The sequence below is a fragment of the Hypanus sabinus genome, chromosome 9 (assembly GCF_030144855.1).
Source record: "Hypanus sabinus isolate sHypSab1 chromosome 9, sHypSab1.hap1, whole genome shotgun sequence".
Taxonomy (NCBI): Eukaryota; Metazoa; Chordata; class Chondrichthyes; order Myliobatiformes; family Dasyatidae; genus Hypanus; species Hypanus sabinus.
In genome coordinates, this window is record NC_082714.1 from 153,534,829 (window position 1) to 153,556,184 (window position 21,356).

General features: G+C 45.0%; 1 protein-coding gene across 3 annotated transcripts in view; it reads left to right on the forward strand.

The window, feature by feature from the left end:
- plcg1 (phospholipase C, gamma 1) overlaps positions 1–21,356 on the forward strand; it is a 193,499-nt gene that overhangs the window by 139,142 nt on the left and 33,001 nt on the right. For all 3 annotated transcript variants that reach the window (XM_059980817.1, XM_059980816.1, XM_059980818.1), the window contains 8 exons: positions 770–889; positions 4,372–4,473; positions 5,378–5,565; positions 8,408–8,608; positions 13,930–14,049; positions 15,207–15,387; positions 17,401–17,478; positions 20,905–21,008. In XM_059980817.1, the coding sequence (XP_059836800.1) occupies positions 770–889; positions 4,372–4,473; positions 5,378–5,565; positions 8,408–8,608; positions 13,930–14,049; positions 15,207–15,387; positions 17,401–17,478; positions 20,905–21,008 (1,094 nt within the window). The remainder of the gene's footprint in view (positions 1–769; positions 890–4,371; positions 4,474–5,377; positions 5,566–8,407; positions 8,609–13,929; positions 14,050–15,206; positions 15,388–17,400; positions 17,479–20,904; positions 21,009–21,356) is intronic.

The window sequence follows — 21,356 nt, forward strand, 5'->3', positions numbered from 1 at the left end:
TTTTACAAAAGACCTAAGTTAGTAACCTGCTTTCACATTACAAAGAGGAATTAAGCTTTTACGAAAATTTTTCCCATATTAATTAATGGCTCTTTATTTTACGCCATTTCAGCTTAAGAAAGGTTTCATAGAATTGTCAACGTCCCCAGGTTGTGTTGGCTGTTGACTCAAATGACACATTTCACATGTGACCAATAAACCTAAACTTTTTCCTTAATGTTCACTCTTCGAGTGGACCACAACCTTGTCGTGGTTTGGAGGCTTGCGTGCCTCAATGACCTGGAGAGCTATGTTGGCTGGCGTCAAGGCTTTATGCTTTGGTAGGGACCCATGCCAAACAGGTCAAAGGGTAGAGGTCAAACTGAGCATGGTCAGCTGATCCTCTAGGTTCAGCTAAGGGGTAGCAGCACCTGACCGGTAAAACAAAATTGTTACACAAGCAGCAATAAAGAAATCTCCTACATCTGAGTGTGACGGTATTCCTGAGTCTCCACCTGGAGCTTGCATGACTGACAACTATGAAACTGAGACACTGACATGATGAAGGAAGCCCTGAACACCACCAGAGATGGAGGACCTCCATTGCTGTCCTAAACACAGTGGCATAACGGGCAGTACATAAGCTCTTCACTCTTCAATGTATAGCGGAGCTGTGTGCTCTCTCTCTGTGTTTAGAGATAGAATATTGAATAGTTTGCCGTTCCTGTCCTGCATCTTTCAGTCCAGGCTCTTGCTCTGTTCATGGCTCCTGTCGCTCCCTTTCTTGCAGCATAAAAAATTGGCTGAGGGCAGTGCATACGAGGAGGTGTCGGCCTCTGCATACTCGGAAAACGACATCAGCAACTCGATAAAGAATGGGATCTTGTACCTTGAGGATCCGATCAATCACGTGAGTCCCAGTCTGCTCTCTTGCCAGCAGTTCAGAATCAGAATCAGGTTTAGTAGCACCAGCATTTCTTGTGAAATCTGTTTTCTTTGTAGCAGCAGTACATTGCAATACATAATAATAATAAAAACTCTGAATTTCAGTATGAAAAAGTAGTGAGGTGGTGTTCATGGGTTCATTGTCCATTCAGTAATCAGATGGCAGAGGGGAAAAGCTGTCCCTGAATCATTGAGTGTGTGCCTTCAGGCTCCTGTACCTCCTTCCCGATGGTCGCAATGAGAAGAGGGCATGTCCTGAGTGATGGTGACGGGAATGTGGATGTTGATGACAATTTATTGTTCACCTACAATTGCCCCTTGAATTTCTATTGTCATTGTGATAAAATTGTATACACAATGGTGAATACACACACAGGAGGTTAGGATTTAGGGATGAGGGGTTAGGGGAAGTAGGCAGAGAGTTAGGGAAAGGAGCCGGAGGTTGATGATCAGAACGGGTCGCTCTTAGGCTGGAGGCTAGTGATCCCCAAGGGCAGATGTTCAAACAGGCTATGTGCTACGAGGATGAGGGCCAGTGATCCCTGAGGTCAGCGTGTCCTGGAGTTAGTTAGACCTGGGACTGGAGGCCTGAGGTCGGTTGGAAGGTTCTGAGGTTGGGGGCCTGTGGCCTGTTCAGGGGTTGAAGCCCAGAGGTTAGCAAGTCTGAGGCCTAGGTCAGGATTGGAGGTCAGAGACCTGGAGGTGATCTGTTGTGGGGTTGGTGGTGGGGTGGGGGGGGGGGGGTTGTGTGTGTGTGTGTGTGTGCGCACTAGAAGGGGTGGGAACGTACTTGTTCTGCTGCTGTTGTTGCTGTTTTTTGTATGTTGAATGGACCTCTTACACGAAAATGATGATCTCTTGACCTCACAATTTACCTCATGTTATTTTGCCGAAGATTGTGAGCTTACAATGTTTGTGCCGGAATGTGTGGCGACACTCGAGGGCTAGTGCCAGCACGTCCTTGGGTTGTGTTGGTAGTTAACGCAAATGAAGCATTTCGCTGTATTTTTTTATAAATGTGATAAATGAATCTGAATCTGATCTAATCTACCAATTTGGACGTGGGGATGATGAAAGAGCTGCAAGTCAGGCAATGTGAACCTGTCCTAAATTATCCCTGTTTCAGTACAGTAGAGTTCATACCACTCGATGCTCCACCAAGGCCTCGATGTGTCTGAATATTTTGCCTCACAATTTACCTCATCATGGCACTTGTCCCTCATTGTCTACCTGCACTGCACTCTCTCTGTAACTGAAACACTTCATTCTGCTCTCTGTTTATTGCTTTTCCCTGGTACTTGTTATGGGATGCACCTGACCACTTCAGCCTCTGGGGCCTTGACGCACTGATTTTCCGGGGTATGGATAAATCGTGCAGTCCCTTTGAAGATACTGGCCCGCCCTGCTGATTGGTGGCCATGTTTTGACGGCAAGTTTTGGATATCTAAAGAGCACCTGGACTCAGGTTCAGTGTTCAGTCATCAGCCCAGCTCTGGTTCAATCTGCAATTGCGTTTAGGTTTTCTGCCGTGTTTGGATTCTGGTCTAGTCTTGTCAGGTTGTCATCTAGCATCTAGTCAAAAAAACCTGTTCTCATCTCGGTCTCAAAATTGTGTCTCGATTCTACTGGGATACTCCAGTACTTGTGTCCTTACCATCCTTGACGTAGGCCTCTCAATGTACTTGGGCTTTGACGTCCTGTGTATGGATTTTACTATTGTTGTGTTATCTCAGCAAAGGTGACAATAATAAACCAGCTAGCAACTGTGATCCTACTCATTCTGGGCCTTAGGGTTCATGTGGTGATGTAGCCCTCTCCCTTCCCTATGGGAAACTTGAATATGTTTTGGATTTCTCGTTGCCATCCTCCAAGGTTACAGAGTGATGCCTTCTCCACAAAGCCTTTATGCCTCCCCGTCCAAAGTGGAGTTCACAGGTCTGTACCTGTCTTCCTTGAGCTGAGAAAGGCCTGTAATCTTCCTTCAGAATTCAGACCAAGTCCACCTTCCCATTTGAAAGGAGCCTACCAAGGTGCACTTTGAGCCAGAGTATAGTGGCTCATTTCCCACATCAGAGATGTGAGTACAGAAATCTGGACTGAGACTGCAGTGTAGAACGTAGAACAGTGCAGCATAGTATAGGCCCTTTAGCCCACAGTGTTATGCCAACCTTTTAACCTACTCTCAGATCAAATCTATCCTTTCCCTCCCCACGTAGCCCTCCATTTTTCTATCATCCTTGTGCCTTTCTTTGAGTTTTTTAAATGTCCATAATGTATCTACCTCTGCCACCACCCCGGCAATATGGTCCACACATAGACGACTCTCTGTGTAAAGAATTTACCTCTGACATCCCCACTATGCTTTCCTCCAATCACCTTGAAATTATGACCCCTTGTATTAGTCACTTCCACCCCAAGAAAAAGTCTCTGTCCACTCAATCTATGCCTCTTATCATCTCGTACACCTCGATCTATTAACTCTCATCTTCTTTTGCTCCAAAGAGAAAAGCCCGAGTTTGCTCAACCTGTCCTCATTAGACATGCCTCCTCGTCAAGACAGCATCCTGGTAAATCTCCGCTGCACCCTCTCTGCAGCTACCACGTTTAGTGCTGAGGGAGAGCAGGATTGTTGGAGAGCCTGGTGTTAGGGTTTATTTTGAAGGGCTTCATTTGCTTCTGATTGGGACTTACTCCATCTTGTACGTCGTTCATTCCCCTTGCCAGTATAGAACAGGAATTAAACATTATACAATTAAATTGTACAAGGCATTGTTAAGGCCGAATGTGTACGGTTCTGGTCACTGAATTATAGGAAAGATGTCAACAAAATAGAGAGAGTACAGAGATTTACCAGAATGTTACCTGGGTTTCAGCATCTAAGTTACAGGGAAAGGTTGAACAAGTTAGGTCTTTATTCTTTGGAGCATAGAAGGTTGAGGGGGGACGATAGAGGTATTTAAAATTATGAGGGGGGATAGATAGAGTTGACGTGGATAGGCTTTTTCCATTGAGGGTAGGGGAGATTCAAACGAGAGGACATGAGTTGAGAGTTAGGGGGCAAAAGTTTAAGGGTAACACGAGGGGGAATTTCTTTACTCAGAGAGTGGTAGCTGTGTGGAATGAGCTTCCAGTAGAAGTGGTAGAGGCAGGTTTGGTATTGTCATTTAAAGTAAAATTAGATAGAAATATGGACAGGAAAGGAATGGAGGGTTATGGGCTGAGTGCGGGTCAGTGGGACTAGGTGAGAGTAAGCATTCAGCACGGACTAGAAGGGCCGAGATGGCCTGTTTCCGTGCTGTGATTGTTATATGGTTATATGGTTAGACCTTGAAGTCTAGTTTCTGCAGAGGTAACAGAGTAACATCTCCTTGAATTTTTGTACAGCCAGCTGATAATGCTCTGTGCTTGCTGTTCTGTAATCTGTGTGTTTACCCGTGGTTTTCCCAGGAATGGAACCCACATTTCTTCGTCCTCACAAGCAACAAGGTTTATTATTCGGAGGAGACTACGTTAAATCAGACCAACGAAGATGAGGAAGAACAGAGAGAGGTAAGGTAACTTCTCTTGGGCATGGAAACCTAGTAGAAGCTGTAATCTAAGGGGGTATCATTGCATCAGTAATCCAGAGGTACACAAGGGTGGTAAAATAGCGGAGTAGTTAACGTAACACTATTACAGCATCAGTGACCTGGGTTCAGTTCCACTGCTGGACCATAACCTTCCATACCCCTCCCATCCACATACCTATCCAAACTGCTCATAAGTGTTGAAATCAAACCTACATCCACCAAATTGTGCCAGCTGCTCGTCCCACACTCTCACCACCCTCTGAGTGAAGAAGCTCCCCTTCATGTCCCCCTTAAGCATTTCACCTTTCACCCTTAACCCACGATCTCTAGTTCTCGTCTCAGCGAACTTCAGTGGAAATACCTGCTTGCATTTACCCCTCATAATTCTGTATCAAATCTCCACTCATTCTTTCTGCACTAGGGGATTTGCATACAAAGTGCTGGGTATTCTTGCAGCAGAATGGCCTGTGTTCACAAGTCATGGCAGGTGTTATCAGGTTCCTGCAAGTGCTTGAATCAGGCACAAGGTTCAGAACACCTTGCACTAAAGCTGATAAGGTAAATCAAATGAGCCTTCTGTTTCAAGTAGATTGCTGCCTAGTGCTAAGCTTTCAACTGGAACTCTCATCTGCAGGGTAGCTGCTGAAAATCAGATTTATCATGCTAGATGAGTACTTTAAAATGTATCTGCAAGGTCAAAGTATTGTGGACTTCTTTCCAAATTCCCACACCTTTGCTTTCTCCTCCAACTCTCGCACCCTGATTACACCAGGGGTAGGGGAGGAAATGCATGGCAGTGGGAGAGGGGTTGAGTGGGTTTATAGCGCAAGTCCTGTCCATTGGTTTGTACCCCGCACAGTTCTAATGCCCAGACAACTTTCTAGCCCAGCATCGGCACGGACCTTCACGTGACGGAAAAGTGGTTCCACGGGAAGCTCGGCGCCGGGCGTGACGGCCGACAGATTGCGGAACGGCTACTCACAGATTACTGCCAAGAGACCGGAGCGCCCAATGGCTCCTTCCTTGTGCGTGAGAGCGAGACGTTTGTGGGAGACTATACCCTCTCGTTCGGGTAGGTTGAGATAAAATGTCCATGAGTGTGATAATGGCCTTGGAGCTTAGAGGACCAAGGTTTTCCAGAAATTGTTTAAAGTCTAAAGTCGAGTGCAATATTATAAACACAAATACTTATACAGCTGCAGAGGTGCACTACCAGAGTTTGGTCTGGGCCCCCAAATCCCAAGAACTTTCTATAGCGGCACAATAAATAGCATCCTGACTGGCTGCATCACAGCCTGGTATGGGAACTGTACTTCCCTCAATCGCAGGACTCTGCAGAGAGTGGTGCAGACAGCCCAGCACATTTGTAGATGTGAACTTCCCACTGTTAAGGGCACATACCAAGACAGGTGTGTAAAAAGGGCTTGAAGGATCATCGGGGACCCGAGTCACCCCAACCACTAACTGTTCCAGCTGCTACCATCTGGGAAACAGTACCACAGCATAAAAGCCAGGACTGACAGGCTCCGGGACAGCTTCTTCCACCAGACCATCAGACTGATTAATTCACGTTGGCACGATTGTATTTCTATGTCATTATTGACTGTCCTGTTATACATACTATTTACTATAAGTTACTATAAACTGCACATTTAGACGGAGACAACATAAAGATTTATACTCCTCATGTATATGAAGGATGTGAGTAATAAAGTCAATTCAATTCAACCTTACTTCCTGCAGTGTCACAGGAACACGGCTTCAGAATCAGATCTGTATCAAGGAGCTACTTTTTTTTGCCGTATACATTTACATTTATTAGTAATTTGTTGTGTTGGCGTGACTTGGAACAAAAATCAACAACACTCAACAATTATAAAGATTTATATAAAATAAAGTTACAGATGCCTGCATGTATTTACAATGTGAACAGCATTATAGAAAGTGGTTTGAAGTGCAGTGTAGTGATGGTTTAATAGATGGAGGAGAATGGGTTCATTCAACTAGAATGGTTGACCAGATTAACTGCCGGGGGGGAAGGGGGACTGGAACTTTTATTTACAACCATGCTGTTTTATGCACATTTAGATCACTGACAAGTCAGAATCAGGTTTTATATCACTGGCATATGGCATGAAATTTGTTAACTTTGTGACCACAGAATTTGTTGTTTTGTGGCAAGACAGGGTGAAAGAAGTACTACAAGTTACAATAAAGAAATGAAGGAATCAATGAAAGGGGAATAGTGAGGTGGTGTTCGTGGCCCACTCAGAAACCCAGTGCCGGCTGAGATGAAGCTGTTCCTGAAACATTGAGTGTGGGTTTTCTCCCCTGATGGTGGTAATGAGAAGAGGGCATGCTCGGGGTGGTGAGGGTTCTTAATGATGGATTATACCTTCTGTTGAATATGTCCTCAGTGGTGTGGGTGATTTGAGCCTGTGATAAAGCTATCAGAATTACCTTGTAGAAATAAAATGCTATGCGGTAGAATCATAGGTAGGATCATGGCATTATACACAGCGGGGAAACAGGTCCGCCAGCCCTCTCCTACATCTCTGGCAGCTTGATCCTTAAACCTACTTTCCTCTGTGTTGTAAAAGTTACGTCAGGTCCCTTTTAAATCTTTCCCCTTTCTCTTTAGCCTAAGCCCTCTAGTTTTGGACTCCTCTACCCCAGGAAGAAGACCCCTACCTACCCTATTTATGCAGTTCTTGATTTTATAAAGATCTGTAAGGTCATCTCTCAGACTCCTGTGCTCCAGGGGTAAGTGTCTTAACCTGTCCACGCTGAGGTCTCCGTTGGTCAGGGTTGATGATGGAACTTGCATTCTAGCTGTCTAGAAATGCGGGCTAGGGCAGCACGATATGGAGAGCCAGCTGTGCCCATATAGCAAGCTCCTCTTCTTCCCCTTTTCCCTCCCTCACCTTATCTCTTTGCCCACCCATGACCTCCCTCTGATGCTCCTCCCCCACCTTTTCTTTCTTCCATGGCCTTCTGTCTCTTCCCAGCTCTTTAGTTCATCCCTCCCCCTCTAGGTTTCACCTGTCACCTGGTGTTTCTCTCTACACCCCCCTCCCCCCCGCCGCACCATTTAAATCCACTCCTCAGCTTTTTTTCTCCAGTCCTGCTGGAAGTTTTCAGCCCGAAATATTGACGGTCCTCTTTTCCATAGATGCTGCCTGGCCCGCTGAGTTCATCTAGCCTTTTGTGTGTGTGTGTTGCTCAGATTTCCAGCAAGCGCAGATTTTCTCTTGTTTGCGACAGATAAAGCTCTTCTTGCTTTTTTCCATCTTCATGTTTGAGATGGTGACATGGTGCTGTGTGGGAAGGTACACGGGTAGTTGTGCTTTAGGTGAAAATAGAACGTATGAGGAGGAGATGAGAGGTTCTAAATGTACATGAGAGAAAGAGACCGATGAGAAGCTGCAATGACAATATGGTAGATGAGATGGAAAAATAAATGAGAAGATAAGGGAGTGTGGTATTAGAGAAAGTTGCTAAGGACTATGTGCCAAAGATGGTTTAGAGGCAGAGCTTCCCAATCTGGGGTTCGCAGTATTGGCCCATGGAATAAAAGGGTTTGGAACCCCGTGACTTAGAGGCAGTAGATGAACACTAAAGAATAATTTGATCAGTAGACAGAGCAAATAGTTTGAAATTGGTTTATTATTGTCACACTTTCAAAGGTACAGTGAAAATCTTTGTTTTGCATAACTATTCATACAGATCACGTCATTACGTAATGCATTGACCTCATGCCGGGTAAAAACAGTAACAGAATGCAGAATAGTGTTACATCTGCGGGTATGGAATAAGGTACCAGTTCTGCTATTTATCTTGGAGGTTTATTTCACTAGTGAGCTTCACTGGTTATTTCTCGGAAATCGAAACAAAAGTTCTGTCTTCTCCGCCAGGCGCTTTGGAAAGGTGCAGCACTGCCGGATTCATTCCCGACAAGAGGCAGGCAGCCCCAAGTTCTACCTGACGGACAACCTGGTGTTCGACAGCCTGTACGCCTTGATTTCACACTACCAGAAACAGCCGCTTCGCTGTAACGAGTTTGAAATGCGTCTGACCGAGCCAGTACCCCAGACCAATGCCCACGAAAGCAAAGAGTAAGTACGGACTTGACTTGATCTGAATCTGGTTTAACATCACTGGCATATGTCATGAAATCTGTTTTGTGGCAGCAGTACAGTGCAGTACATAATAATAAAAAAGACTATGTATTACAATGAGTAGATATTAATAAACAAGTGATGCAAAAAGGAAAGGGGGAAAATATGAAGTAGTGTTCACGGGTTCCTTGGCCATTCATAAACCTGATGGCAAAGGGAAAGAAGCTGTTCCTGAATCATTAAGTGTGTGTCTTCAGGCTCCTGTCCCTCCTCCTTCAAGGTAGCAATGAGAAGAGGGCATGTCCTGGGTGATGGGGGTCCTTAATGACGGATGCTGCCTTTTAGAGGCATCACTTTTTGAAGATGCCCGCGATGCTGGGGAGGTAGTGCTGATGATGGAGCTGACTGAATTTACAACTTTCGGACGCTTTCCACAGTACATCAGTAGAAATTTGCTAGTGTCATTGGTGACACACCAAATCTCCTAATGAAATATAGACACGTCATGCCTCCTTTGTAATGGCATCAATATGTTGGGCCCAGGTTAGATCCTCTGAGATGTTAACACCCAGGAGCTTGAAACTGCTCACTCTTTCCACTTCTGATCCCTCGATGTGAACTGGTGTGTGTTCCTTTGACTTCCCTTCCTAAAGTCCACAATCAGTTCCTTGGTCTTAACTGCTGTGGCGGGTGAGGTGGTGGTTGCGGCACCACTCAACCAGCTGATCTGTCTCACTCCTGTACGCCTCCTTGTCACCATCTGAAATTCTGCCGACAATGGATGTGACATCAGCAAATTTAGTGTTTGAGCTGTGCCTGGACACACAGGCATGGGCGTAGAGAGAACAGAGCACTGGACCAAGCACACATCCCTGAGGTGTGCCAGTGTTGATTGTTAGTGAGGAGGAGATGTTATTCCCAATCTGCACAGACTCGCATCTGCCGGTGAGGAAGTCAAAAATGCAGTTGGAGGGGGAGGTAAAGAGGCCCAAGTTTTGGAACTTGTTGATTAGAACCGAGGGTATGATTGTGTTAAACACTGAGCTACAATCAATTTTCAGCAGTCTGATGTATCTTATTTGTTAAGTGCACATTGAAACTAACTAATCTCCAAAGGAATAATAAGAGAGAGCCTTGCTGACGGGCATTTACAGAGTTATAGAGCATTACAGCACAGAAGCAGGCCCTTCAGCCCATCTAGTCCTTGCCAAACTATTATACTGCCCACTTCCATCAAACTGCACCCAGACAACAGCCCTCCGTAACCCTCCCTATCCATACAGTTATCAAACTTCTCTTAAAATGGTGAAATCAAACCCATATCCACCGTTTTCATTGGCAGCACTTTGAATGAAGAAGTTCCCCTTAAATATTTCACCTTTCACCCATAACCCATGACTTCTAATTCTAGCCTGCTTGCATTTACCCTATCTCTCCCCGACATAATTTTGAATACCTCTATCAAATCTCCCCTCGTTCTCCAGGGAATGAAGTCCTAACCTATTCAACGTTTCATTTGAACTCAGGTCCTTGAGTCCTGAGCTGTGTTTGCCTCACGTTGCTTTATGAGCACAGAGGTCCTGTTTGTCTTTTGCAGTCTGCCTTGGAAGACGGCCTATGCTGTGACTCAGCAGTTTTCTCTTTTCTGAGGTGTTTTCTTTCAGAGGTAATCCTTGCTTCCTTCCACCAGGAGATGCTGTCTGGGTCCGGAGCATCCCAGGAGGTTGTACTGCTGGTCCAGATCGCTTCCTTAAAAGAATAGTGAGGAGCGCTGAGAGTACCATCGTAGGCTCTCTAGCACCCATCAAATATATCTATCAGAAGCACAGGGCCCTTAGCATTATCAATTATCCCTCCCATCCATCCAACAATCTCTTTGACCCCCTACCATCAGGCAGGAGGTACCATAGCATCGAGACAAGAACTGTTGGGATGGGAAACAGCTTCTACCCCCAGGCTGTGAGACTACTGAACTCTGCCACCACCCAGGTCTCATTACATATGAAGCACCAGTAGCATTATACTGTTTACTTTTTAACTTGTGATGTAAATGCACCTTATTATTTGTTAATTTATTTCTGATAATATTATTAATATATACTTTGGGTTGTGTGTGAGTTATACATTCTGCGTTGGGCATCTTGGTCTGGAGGAACTTTGTTTCGTTTGGCTATGTACATGTATGCAGTTGAAATGACTATTAAACTTGAACCTGAACTTCAACACCCCTCGCAGCGAGTACTTCTTGCTGCTACAGCTGTGCGCTCTGTGATGGAGCTTCACAACGGTGTCGTGGTACAAGGGCAGGCATCCAGAATCTCTCCTCCCCACCTTCTGGTAAGCTCCATCTGCTGGTACAGTTGTTGTGTGACAAATGTCGGCCAGGAAGCTTCTTCAAACTCGGGGACCGCGATGAACGCAATCACCAGGCCAACAGTTCTTGTGGGTGGGAGGTAGAGAATAGAGAGGAGGGAGCAGATTTTGACCTAAGGGCCAGGATTGGCAGGAGGAACAACTTGTTACCCTGTGGCGTATCCATGCTGAAGTTGGTGCTGCCCCCTAGTGTTCGCTTGGCAGAAGACAAGCTGTATCGTGTTCAACTGCAGACAACTGCAACTCTCATGGAATCAGGGACTTGGGCTATACAGGTGTCCCCGCTATCCAAAGGTAGAGCGTTCCTACGAAACTGTTTGTAAGTCGAAGCGTCGTAAAGTGAAGAAGCAATTGCCATTAATTTATATGGGGAAAATTTTTGAGTGTTCCCAGACCCAAAAAAAACCTACAAAATCATACCAAATAACACATAAAACTTAAAATAACTCAAACATATAGTAGAAGCAGGAATGATATGATAAATATACACCCTATATAAAGTAGAAATATTGTATGTACGGTGTAGTTTCACTTATCAAACTCGGGAAGACAGCGAGCCAAAATCGATTTGGAGGAAAAAAAAATCGGCACGTACATGCCTATGCACGTGCACACATACCCATGTACACGCATGTGCAAACAACTGCACGCACAAGGCTTCACGGTCATTGTCTTTCTCGGGATAAACACAAGTATAAAGCGGGCTTTTCTCGTAAAAGTGAAAATCTTCTTTGGTTAGCGAAAACAGGTACTAATGTAGATCTTTCATAACAGCGAGTTGTCGTAAAGCGAACGTTCGAAAAACGGGGGACACCTGTCTTTATTTTGTGTGACTACTATTTTATTTATATGTGCTTGCTCATTTAAATGTGCCTTGTTCTCTGTATGACGGTTGGTACTGTGTTTTGTACCTTGGCCCTGGAGTAACATGGTTTCATTTGGCTGTAATCGTGTATGGCTGAATGACAATTCAACTTGAACTTGTTCATGAAGTGGTGGGGGTGGGGGGACATGGGAGAAATGCAGAGAAAGAGCAGGGGGGCAGTAGTCCTGGGAAGGGCAGTAGTGTTTCTGCGGAAGTGTTCCACCAGGCCAGGTGACCAGACAGTGGCATCTGATGCACATCTGGAAGGCTGTCCATCTTGCCAGCATCTGCATCCTCTGGCATGAGGGTTAGTAACCAGGAGGTGTCTGTACCTCCTTCCTGATGGTAGCAATGAGAACAAGGCATGACCTGGGTGATGGGGGTCCTTAATGATGGATGCCACCTTTTTGAGGTATCACTTCATGAAGATGTCCTGAATAGTATAAAGGCTAGTACCGTGATGGAGCTGACTAAATTTACAAGTCTCTGCAGCTTATTTCAATCCTGCGCAGTAAACCCCCCCCCCCCACCCCCAGTACCAAACGGAGATACAGCCAGTTAGAATGATCTCCACAAAACATCTGTAGAAATTTGTCCCAATGTCCAAATGTTGTTAATCTACCTGCCTTAACTACTTCCTTTGACAGCTAATTCCATACATTGACCACTTCCTCATTAAAAAAAACAAATGCCCCTCAGGTTCCCATTAAATCTGTCTCTTCTCACCTTAAGCGAATATCTTCCAGGTCTTGATTCCACAACCCTTGGAATCATCTGTGGATCTTGATTCCCCAACCAAAACACAGTGGAATGAGTGGTGATCTTATAGAGGTGTATGAAATTATGTATAAAAGATTGAATGATTTTATACACTTATATAAGGTCATCCTTCATTTTCTGACAGAAAAAATCCCAACCTGCTCAACTTCTCTTCATAACTCAAGTCCCAGCAACTTCCTCGTAATTCTCCTCTGCATTGTTTCCAGTTTAATAGTATCTTTCCTGTGGCAGGGTGACCAAAGTTGAGCACGCTGTTCAAAATGTGGTCTCACTAACAGCTCACACATCGTAACAAGGCAGGAACAGTGGTGCAACCACTTGAGTCGAGTGATGTTCCCCCAAGATGATTCCTCAGGTGGCTGTGGAGACACATAATTTGCGATGTTGGGGCGGATTCCCTTAATGGACAACGTTGTTTAACTCGGGGAGGTTGGCACACAGGCAGCCACCACATGACCCTTGGCAGACCGGGGGTCGGGGTCCAGTGGCGTGGAATGCAAGTCTGGGGACCCTTCATTGCTGCCATGACGCGTCATCATCTTCTGCCAGCTCCACCGTTGAGATTTTGGTTGGATTTCTCTTCGTCTGGAGCCTCCCCCCTGACCTTACTGCTGTGAGTGACCCTACCAGGAGCAGAGCTCCGAGTAGCATCATTTTTTTGGGATCTCAGGAACTCACAAACCTCTCCACCATGACAAAGTGACAATCCTCAGAGAAGGGAACTTAGCATCCCAACTTCTAAATTCAGTGCGGCGACTGATAAGGCCAATGTGCTAAAAGCTTAAGACAAGGTTGGATAGATTTTTGCATAGTAGGAGAACTAAAGGTTATGGGGAAAAGCCAGCTTGGTGGAGATGAGTCCATGACCAGATCAGCCATGATCTTATTGAATGCTGGAGCAGGCTCAATGGCCAGATGGCCGACTCCAGTTTCCTATTCCTTATGTTCTTACCTCACCAGCCTGTCTACTTGTGACACTTCTTTCGGGGAATCAAATAGTTGTACTTCAAGCTCTTGCTTTTCTACAACAAATGCAAAAGGGAATTGGGTAAATATTTTACAGTGAAACATTTGCTGGATGTCGTACGTCTGTAAAATGTCTGTATGTGCTCAAACAACAAGTGCTGGAAGAGCACTTCTGGGTTTTCCCGATTCGCGCATGCGGAACTCGCGAACTTGACTGTACAGTGAAAAGCTTGCTGTACATACTGTTCATACAGAGCTAGAGTAAGTTAAAACACTTAACAACGCAGTTCTTGGCAGCTTTTGTGATGCGCTCTCTTTTCCCTTTGTCGCTCAGATGGTACCATGCCAACCTCACACGAACCCAGGCCGAGCACATGCTGGTGAGGGTACCTCGAGATGGTGCCTTCCTAGTTCGGAAAAGGAGTGAGCCCTCCTCCTATGCTATCTCGTTCCGGTAAGTGTGAAGACGTTCTTGCCCTTCAATCATTACTGTTCACTTGGCTGCAGGGGCTCAGCTCCAACAATACTCAAGAATCTCAACTCTTGTCTAGGGCAGGGGTTCCCAACCTGGGGTCCACAGAGCCCTCGGTTAATTGTATGGATCCATGGCATAAAAAGGGTTGGGAACCCCTCCTCTAGAGGATTAAGTCTGCTTGATTAACTCCCCCTTTCATCCACCCCAAAAGTTCACAACCTTTAACAAATATTTAAATCTATTGCCAAGATGAGGCCACCCTCAGGATGGAGGAACATGTATTCTGTCTGACTCTAACGGCAGTCTGTCTAACGGCATGAATGTCGATTTCTCCTTCCGGTAAACAAATTCCCTCTCCCGCCCACCATATTCCAAACACTTTTACCTCTTCTCACCTGCACATTACTTACCCCTGGGTCCCCTCCTCCTTCCCTTTCTGCTATACTCCACACTCCTATCAGATTCCTCCTTATCCAGCCCTTGACCATTCCCACCCACCTGGCTTCACCTACTGTATCACTTTACAACTAGCCTCCTTCCCCTCCTCCCCCCCCCCCCCCAAACTTCTTTTATTCTGGCATTTTCCCCCTTCCTTCTCAGTCCTGAAGAAGGGTCTCGGCCCAAAACATTGACTGTCTATTCATTTCCATAGACGCTGCCTGACCTGCTGAGTTCCTCCAGCATTTTGTGTGTGTTGCTTCTTGATAGGATGCCTTATTTCCTTTGGCAATACCGCGCTGCCCCAGCAACACCCGACAACTCCAATTTAACCCTAACCTGTGGACCAGTTAACCTAACCGGTACATCTTTAGACCGTGAATGAAATTGAAGCACCCGGGGGAAAGGGCCCCGTTCCACGGGGAGGACCCACAGACACCTTACAGATGACGCCATTATTGAACTCTGAACTCCGTTGCCCCACACTGTAATAGCATCGTGTTAACCGCTATGCTACCTTGATGCCCAGTGCTTTCAGATCTTTACAAGTGTTTTCAGTGGTGCATCTAACAGATGGCACTCTTTAGCTTGGACGTTGCTAGGAGGTTTCTAGCATGGGACTGTAGCTTCCTGAATCAGAGGTAGTCCACTCAACTGCGATGTTACCTACTAATTCCTGTACTACTTTTCTCACTCAGAGCGGAAGGAAAGATTAAGCATTGTCGTGTGCATCAGGAAGGGCAGATGGTCAGCCTGGGAAGCTCAGAGTTTGAAAGCCTTGTTGACTTGGTCAGCTACTATGAGAAACACCCATTGTATAGGAAGATGAAACTCCGCTACCCAATAAACGAGGAAGCCTTGGAAAAAATCGGCACAGCGGTAAGTGCAGCTGGCCCGCCGCCATCTGCAGCAACAACTCCCGCGTTGTAGCTCCCTCTTCAAAGCTCAAAGTAAGTTTATCATCAGAGTATGTATACAGGTTTCCCCCGCTATCCGAAGGCAGAGCATTTCTGTGAAACAGTTTGTAAGCCGAAATGTCGTAAAGCGAAGAAGCAATTACCATTAATTTATATGGGAAAAATTTTTGAGTGTTCCCAGACCCAAAAATAACCTACCAAATCAAAGCAAATAACACATAAAACCTAAAATAACACTAACGTACAGTAAAAGCAGGAATGATATAATAAATAAAGTAGAAATATTCTATGTATGGTGTAGTTTCACTTATCACAATCGGGAAGACAACGAGCCAAAGTCGATTTGTTGAAAAAAATCGGTACGTACACGCATGTGCAAACAACTGCCCGCACACGGCTTCACGGTCATGGTAGTCTTTCTCGGGGTAAACATGTGTATAAAGCAGTCATCTTTTTTTCATAAAAGCGAAAATCCTCTTAAGAACGAGCTGTCGTAAAGCAGACGTTCGAAAGACGGGGGCCACCTGTATGTACCCAGATACTACCTTGGGATCTATTTTCTTGCAGACATTTCCAGGAAAATTAAATAAATACAATAGAATTTGAAAAAAATATATATACACAAAGACTGACAAGCAACAAATGTGCAGAAGAGCCCAAATTGGGCAAACAAGAAGTGCTAAAGTGAGTCTGTAGGTTGTAGAATCGATTCAGAGTTGTGGTGAGTGAAGTTATCTGTGTCAGTTCAGGAGCCTGGTGGTGGGAGGGTAAGAACTGTTCTCGAACCTGGTGGTGTTGGGCCTAAGGCTTCTGCACCTCCTGTCCGTTGATCGTTGAACAAAGAGAGGTGGTGGGGAGTGTGTTTGATGATGGATGCCACTTTCTTGTAGCGGCGCTCTTTGTAAATATGCTCAGTGTTGTGGTGTGTTCTCAGGATGGAAACTCTTTGCACTAGTCGGAGGTTCTTCTTAAACTTTGGCCAACAAGAGTACAAAGTCCAGGATGTGTGAGAGACTGTTGTCTGATAAACCTGCTTTGTGTTGCTAATGATGACTCAACTGTCTCCATGGTGGCAGCTCACTGACAGCAAGAAATATCCACTTGTAGATGAATACCTGGAATTTAATTCTCGTGTTATGTAACCCAAGAGTGAATCATGTGGATGGTTTTACTTGAGCATTTGTTTGGAAGCGTTTCGTAATTTGTTGGCATTTAGCCTCCAGAGCCCTCGGTCGATGCTTTTAGTTGTTGGTCTCTGCCTGAAGTGGGAAATTGAACTTATTTCTTGGGACATGGGCAAGACGTCCATATCTGCATCTGCTGTCCACCCCTGAGGTTCTAGGGAACAGACTTTCGCACGTGGTGGGTGAGGTCTACTTGTGGCTTTGAGCTCCCTCTGTGTCACGGGATGACTCTCGGGTGCAGAGTATCACGACGTGTGCTGGTAATATCGGAACCCAAGTGCAGAGGAAACACACTGGTGTGGAGACAGCGATAAGAGCATATTCATAATAATTCTAACGGAACGTTGGTGGCTCGGCTGAGCAACACCGTGAGACGTAGCATTCTCAAAACTAAGACCCTGCGGTTGGCACTAATATGGCATCCACTTAAATAATGCAAATGACATGGAATCCCTGAGTGTATCAAAATAAACTTAACAAGCTTAAGCAGAAAACACCAGGAGACCACATTACAGATAGCAGGTTGCTTGAGGAAAACAGAAGGAGCTCTAAACAATTAATGACTCTCATGAATGAAACAACAATTAACCAATTCGGATGCTTTAAAAACCTCAGCGTCCAAAGCTCTCTGGCGCCCCACACAGTCTCGAAGAGCTCATTTCACAGAAGGCCAGCCCACCCGACTGCCCTGAATCTGGATAAGGTGTGAGTAGGCTGAGACCAAGGGCCACTTGGTGTTTTGTAACAGAGTGCAAGGTGAATGGGTTTAACGCATTTTCTCCCTTCCACAGGAACCAGACTACGGTGCTCTCTATGAAGGACGACAGTCGGGGTTCTATGTGGAAGCCAATCAGATGCCAACGTTTAAGGTCAGGATTTACCCAGTGGATCTTGCCTTGCCCTCTGCTCCCACGTGTGTAGAAGCCTCTTTCCCTCAATTGACATGTACTGTGGTCGGGTAACATCTACTGTCTGCATCGGTCAGCCTTGTAAGATCAAACGCTGAGGTCTTGATAGGCTGCATTTTAAAAGGTGTGGCAGGACTTTGGTTGGAATGTGGTCACTGAATAAGTAGCATAGAGCCTTAAAGAGATTGGTGCAAACATTAGAGGGAGCAATAGACTCGTATGCAGTTAGGGTCTAGTTTAACGGGAATGGAAGGAGTTTCTTGTGAAGCCACAGCACCCGCACAAGTCTGATGGGCCAAGCAGCTTGTTTCTCTAATTCATTGGAGGTGTGGGTGAGGGTGCCATATGCTGGGAGTTGGGTCAGAGAGTTGCACAGCACCGAAACAGGTCCTTCAGCTTAACACATGCCGGAGGAACTCACCAAGTCAGGCAATATCTATGGAGGGAAATAAAAAGTCAACATTTTGGGCTGAGATCCTTCATCAGGACTTCAAGGTCTTGGCCTGAAACGTTGACTGTTTATTTCCTTCCATAGATACTGCCTGTCCTACTCAGTTCCTCCAGCGTCGTGTGTGTTGCTCAGGATTTCCAGCATCTGCAGAATCTCTTGTGCTCCCTTCAGCCTTACGTATCTGTGCTGATCAACTTACTTATCTGAGTTAATCCCCTTTGCTGGTGTTTGGTCAATATCGCACTAAACCTTTTGCATCCATGAACCCACCCAAAATTCTTTAAACCATTTTAACTATATCCGTGTCAGCCACTTCAGCAACACCCACATCGACAGTAATATTAACGAGCTGGCTATTGACACAGTACTCTTCCCTTCACTCACACCTCCGAGACCCCATATCAGGAAATAATGTGCTGCTTTTTCCCTCAAGCACTGGAGTATCACGTACATAGACAGCTTCTCCCTTTGGATGCTTCATATTGAACAAAGCGGGTGTGAGGAAATTCAGGCAATACGCAGGGCTGACAAACTTAAGGCACATGCAAAGATTTGGCAACATGCAGTGCCGCTCCCTGATTCTTCAAACTCCTCCCATAGTAAAAAGATACACAGTGATTATCTTTATTGCCAAATGAAGCAGTGAACGATTTCCTTTACAGCACGAGAGCAGTGAGATGTTTTCGCGGGAAATGTCTCATGCCAGCTTGGCGCCAACAAGAACAGGTGACAGTGGATTTTGAAATCCTCACTGTACATAGCAGTGTTTGGATAGTATTCGATTCACTTCAGTTCAGTTTAAGTTTAATTGTCATTCAACCATACATCAATACTCATGAATGCAGCCAAACAAAACAGCGTTACTCCAGAGCCAAGGTACAAAACACAGTACCAACCGTCACACACAGCACAAAGCACATATAGCACAGACAAGGTAGCGGGCACATAAAGATATCAGTAAAATACAGCCATGCAATAAAAAGTTCAGACTCAAGCCATCATAGAGCAAACACTGGGTGGGGTGGGGGGGCAGCACCAACTCCAGCCTGGACGCCAGGTCATACTATATCATGATATTATACCCAAGAGATTTTTTGGCAATTATCACCAACTTGGGCGCGTGCTGTCAGAAAGGTTCACCACCCCTTACCGTGAATATTCAGTGTAGTGCTTCAAAGGAAGGCAGAGTCAGTACCAGTGTAGATACAAGTGGACCTGATCATCTCCACTGCTGGTACTCATTCAGTCTGTGGTACCGTACCAGTGCATCTTCAGCGTCTGCAATCAGTCATTGTTTTAAGGAGGAAAAAAAACTGAAGATGTGGGAAATCTGAAATAAAAATTAGTAATCATGGAATTTCTAGACAGGTCAGGCAGCATCTTGCACTGACCTTGTACAGGTAGGTCTTGTACAAAAGTTGAACAAAAGGCTCTGGGAATATGGGTCCATAATTTGTTGAAGGGGGAGTTACAGGTAGATAGGGCTATAATGAAAGCTTTTGGCACATTAGCCTTCATAAATCAGGATATTGCGAACAGGAGATGGGATATTATGTTGAAGTTGTAGATGTCGTGAAGGCCTTATTTGGAGTATTGTGTGGAGATTTGGCCACCTACCTACAGGAGAGATATAATTTAGGTTGAAATAGTACAGAGGAATTTTGCAAGGGTTTTGCTGGGCCTGAAGGGCCTGAATTATATGGAAAGATTGAATAGGTTTGGACTATTCCTTGGAACATAGAAGACTGAGTGGAGAATTGATAGAGGGATTCTAAATTATGAGGGGTATAAGATAGGGTAAATGCAAACAGGCTTTTTCCACTGAGACTACAACTAGAGGTTAAGGGCGAAAGGTGTAATGTTTAAAGGGGAACATGAGGAGAATCTTCCTCACCCAGAGAGTCGTGAGAGTGTAGAAATAGCTGCCATCACAAGTAGTGCATGCAAGCTCAATCTCAGAGAAGTTTGGATAGGTACATGGAAGGGAGGGCTATGGTCTGGGTGCAGGTCAATCGGACTAGACAGTTTAAATGGTTCAGAATGGGCTAGATGGGCTGAAGGGTCTGTTTCTGTGCTGTAGTTTTGTATGACTATGACTCATCTTTGGAAAGAGAAGCAAATATTTTAGAAGTGAAAGAAACGAACATGTTCTTCGGGTAGCAAAGAAGGTGACAGAAGTGTTTAATCATATATGATAGCTGCTTGATTTCACAATCTACGCTTTATTCTGCATTGCTATTGCTTTATCGTATGTGACCTCAATGCACTGTGCAGCAACTTGATCTGTATGATTAGTTTGCAAGATTAGCTTTTCACTGTAACACACCCAAAATGCTGGAGGAACTCCTCAGGTCAGGCAGCATTCAACAGGAGCTTTTCATTGTGTCTTGCAAACATCAATATCTCAATGCAGTTGGAGCCAAGTGTCTATTTTCTGCCTGCCTGTATTGTATTTTGTGTTGCATGCTTATCTTGGGAAATCTGTCAGGTGGGTTGGGGTGTGGTAGAAGTGAAAATTATAGTTACATGTTCACACTTTTTCTTGGTTCAATTTTAATCTGATTAGATGAGAGGGTAGGCCAGTGGAATGAAATCTTTTGGTTGACTGCTGACACCTAAGAACGTTAATTCCTTTATTATGTTTAAATTCACTTAATGCTTAAGTACACTTAAGTGTGCTAAGATTGCTTAATACTTAAGTACGCATAAATATGCTAAGGTCACTTAATCCTTAAGACTGTTTCAATACTCTTAGACAGCTTGTTTTATTATATATCACTAGTTTTAGTTTCATTAGTTTTTTAAATTGTTACAAGATTGGTCATCTCTGCTGGTTTCTTAATGAGGGATCAAACATACTTTCTTCGGCTTTGGAGCGTGTCATACAGTGTCAATCCCCCCCTCTTCGACTCTGAGTAGTTTTTGGTTTGTTGCAGTGTACGGTGAAAGCATTGTATGACTACAAGGCACAGCGGGAAGACGAGCTGTCGTTCTGCAAGAATGCCATTATACAGAACGTCGACAAGCAGGACGTCGGGTGGTAAGCTCACACAGAAGGCTTCGTCTTTGCCCAGAACCCGACTCCCTTGTGACTTGAACAGTGCAGGGCTTGCAGTGGGTGCTGAGCATAGCTGATGGTACATTTGATTTTGGGTCATATTGGGCCTAACGTAACAGACAAGTACATTGTGTTGTTCTAGTCACAGTGATTTTCTTTATAGAGTCATACAACACTGAAAGAGGCCCTTCGGCCCATCCAGTCCGTGCCAGCCTGTTTTTCTGTCTACTCCTGTGCCATAGCCCTACATGTACCTATGCAGACAAATGTTGTAATTGAACCTGCATCTACTAGTATCCCCCTTCATGGAGAAGATCCCCCTCAGATTCC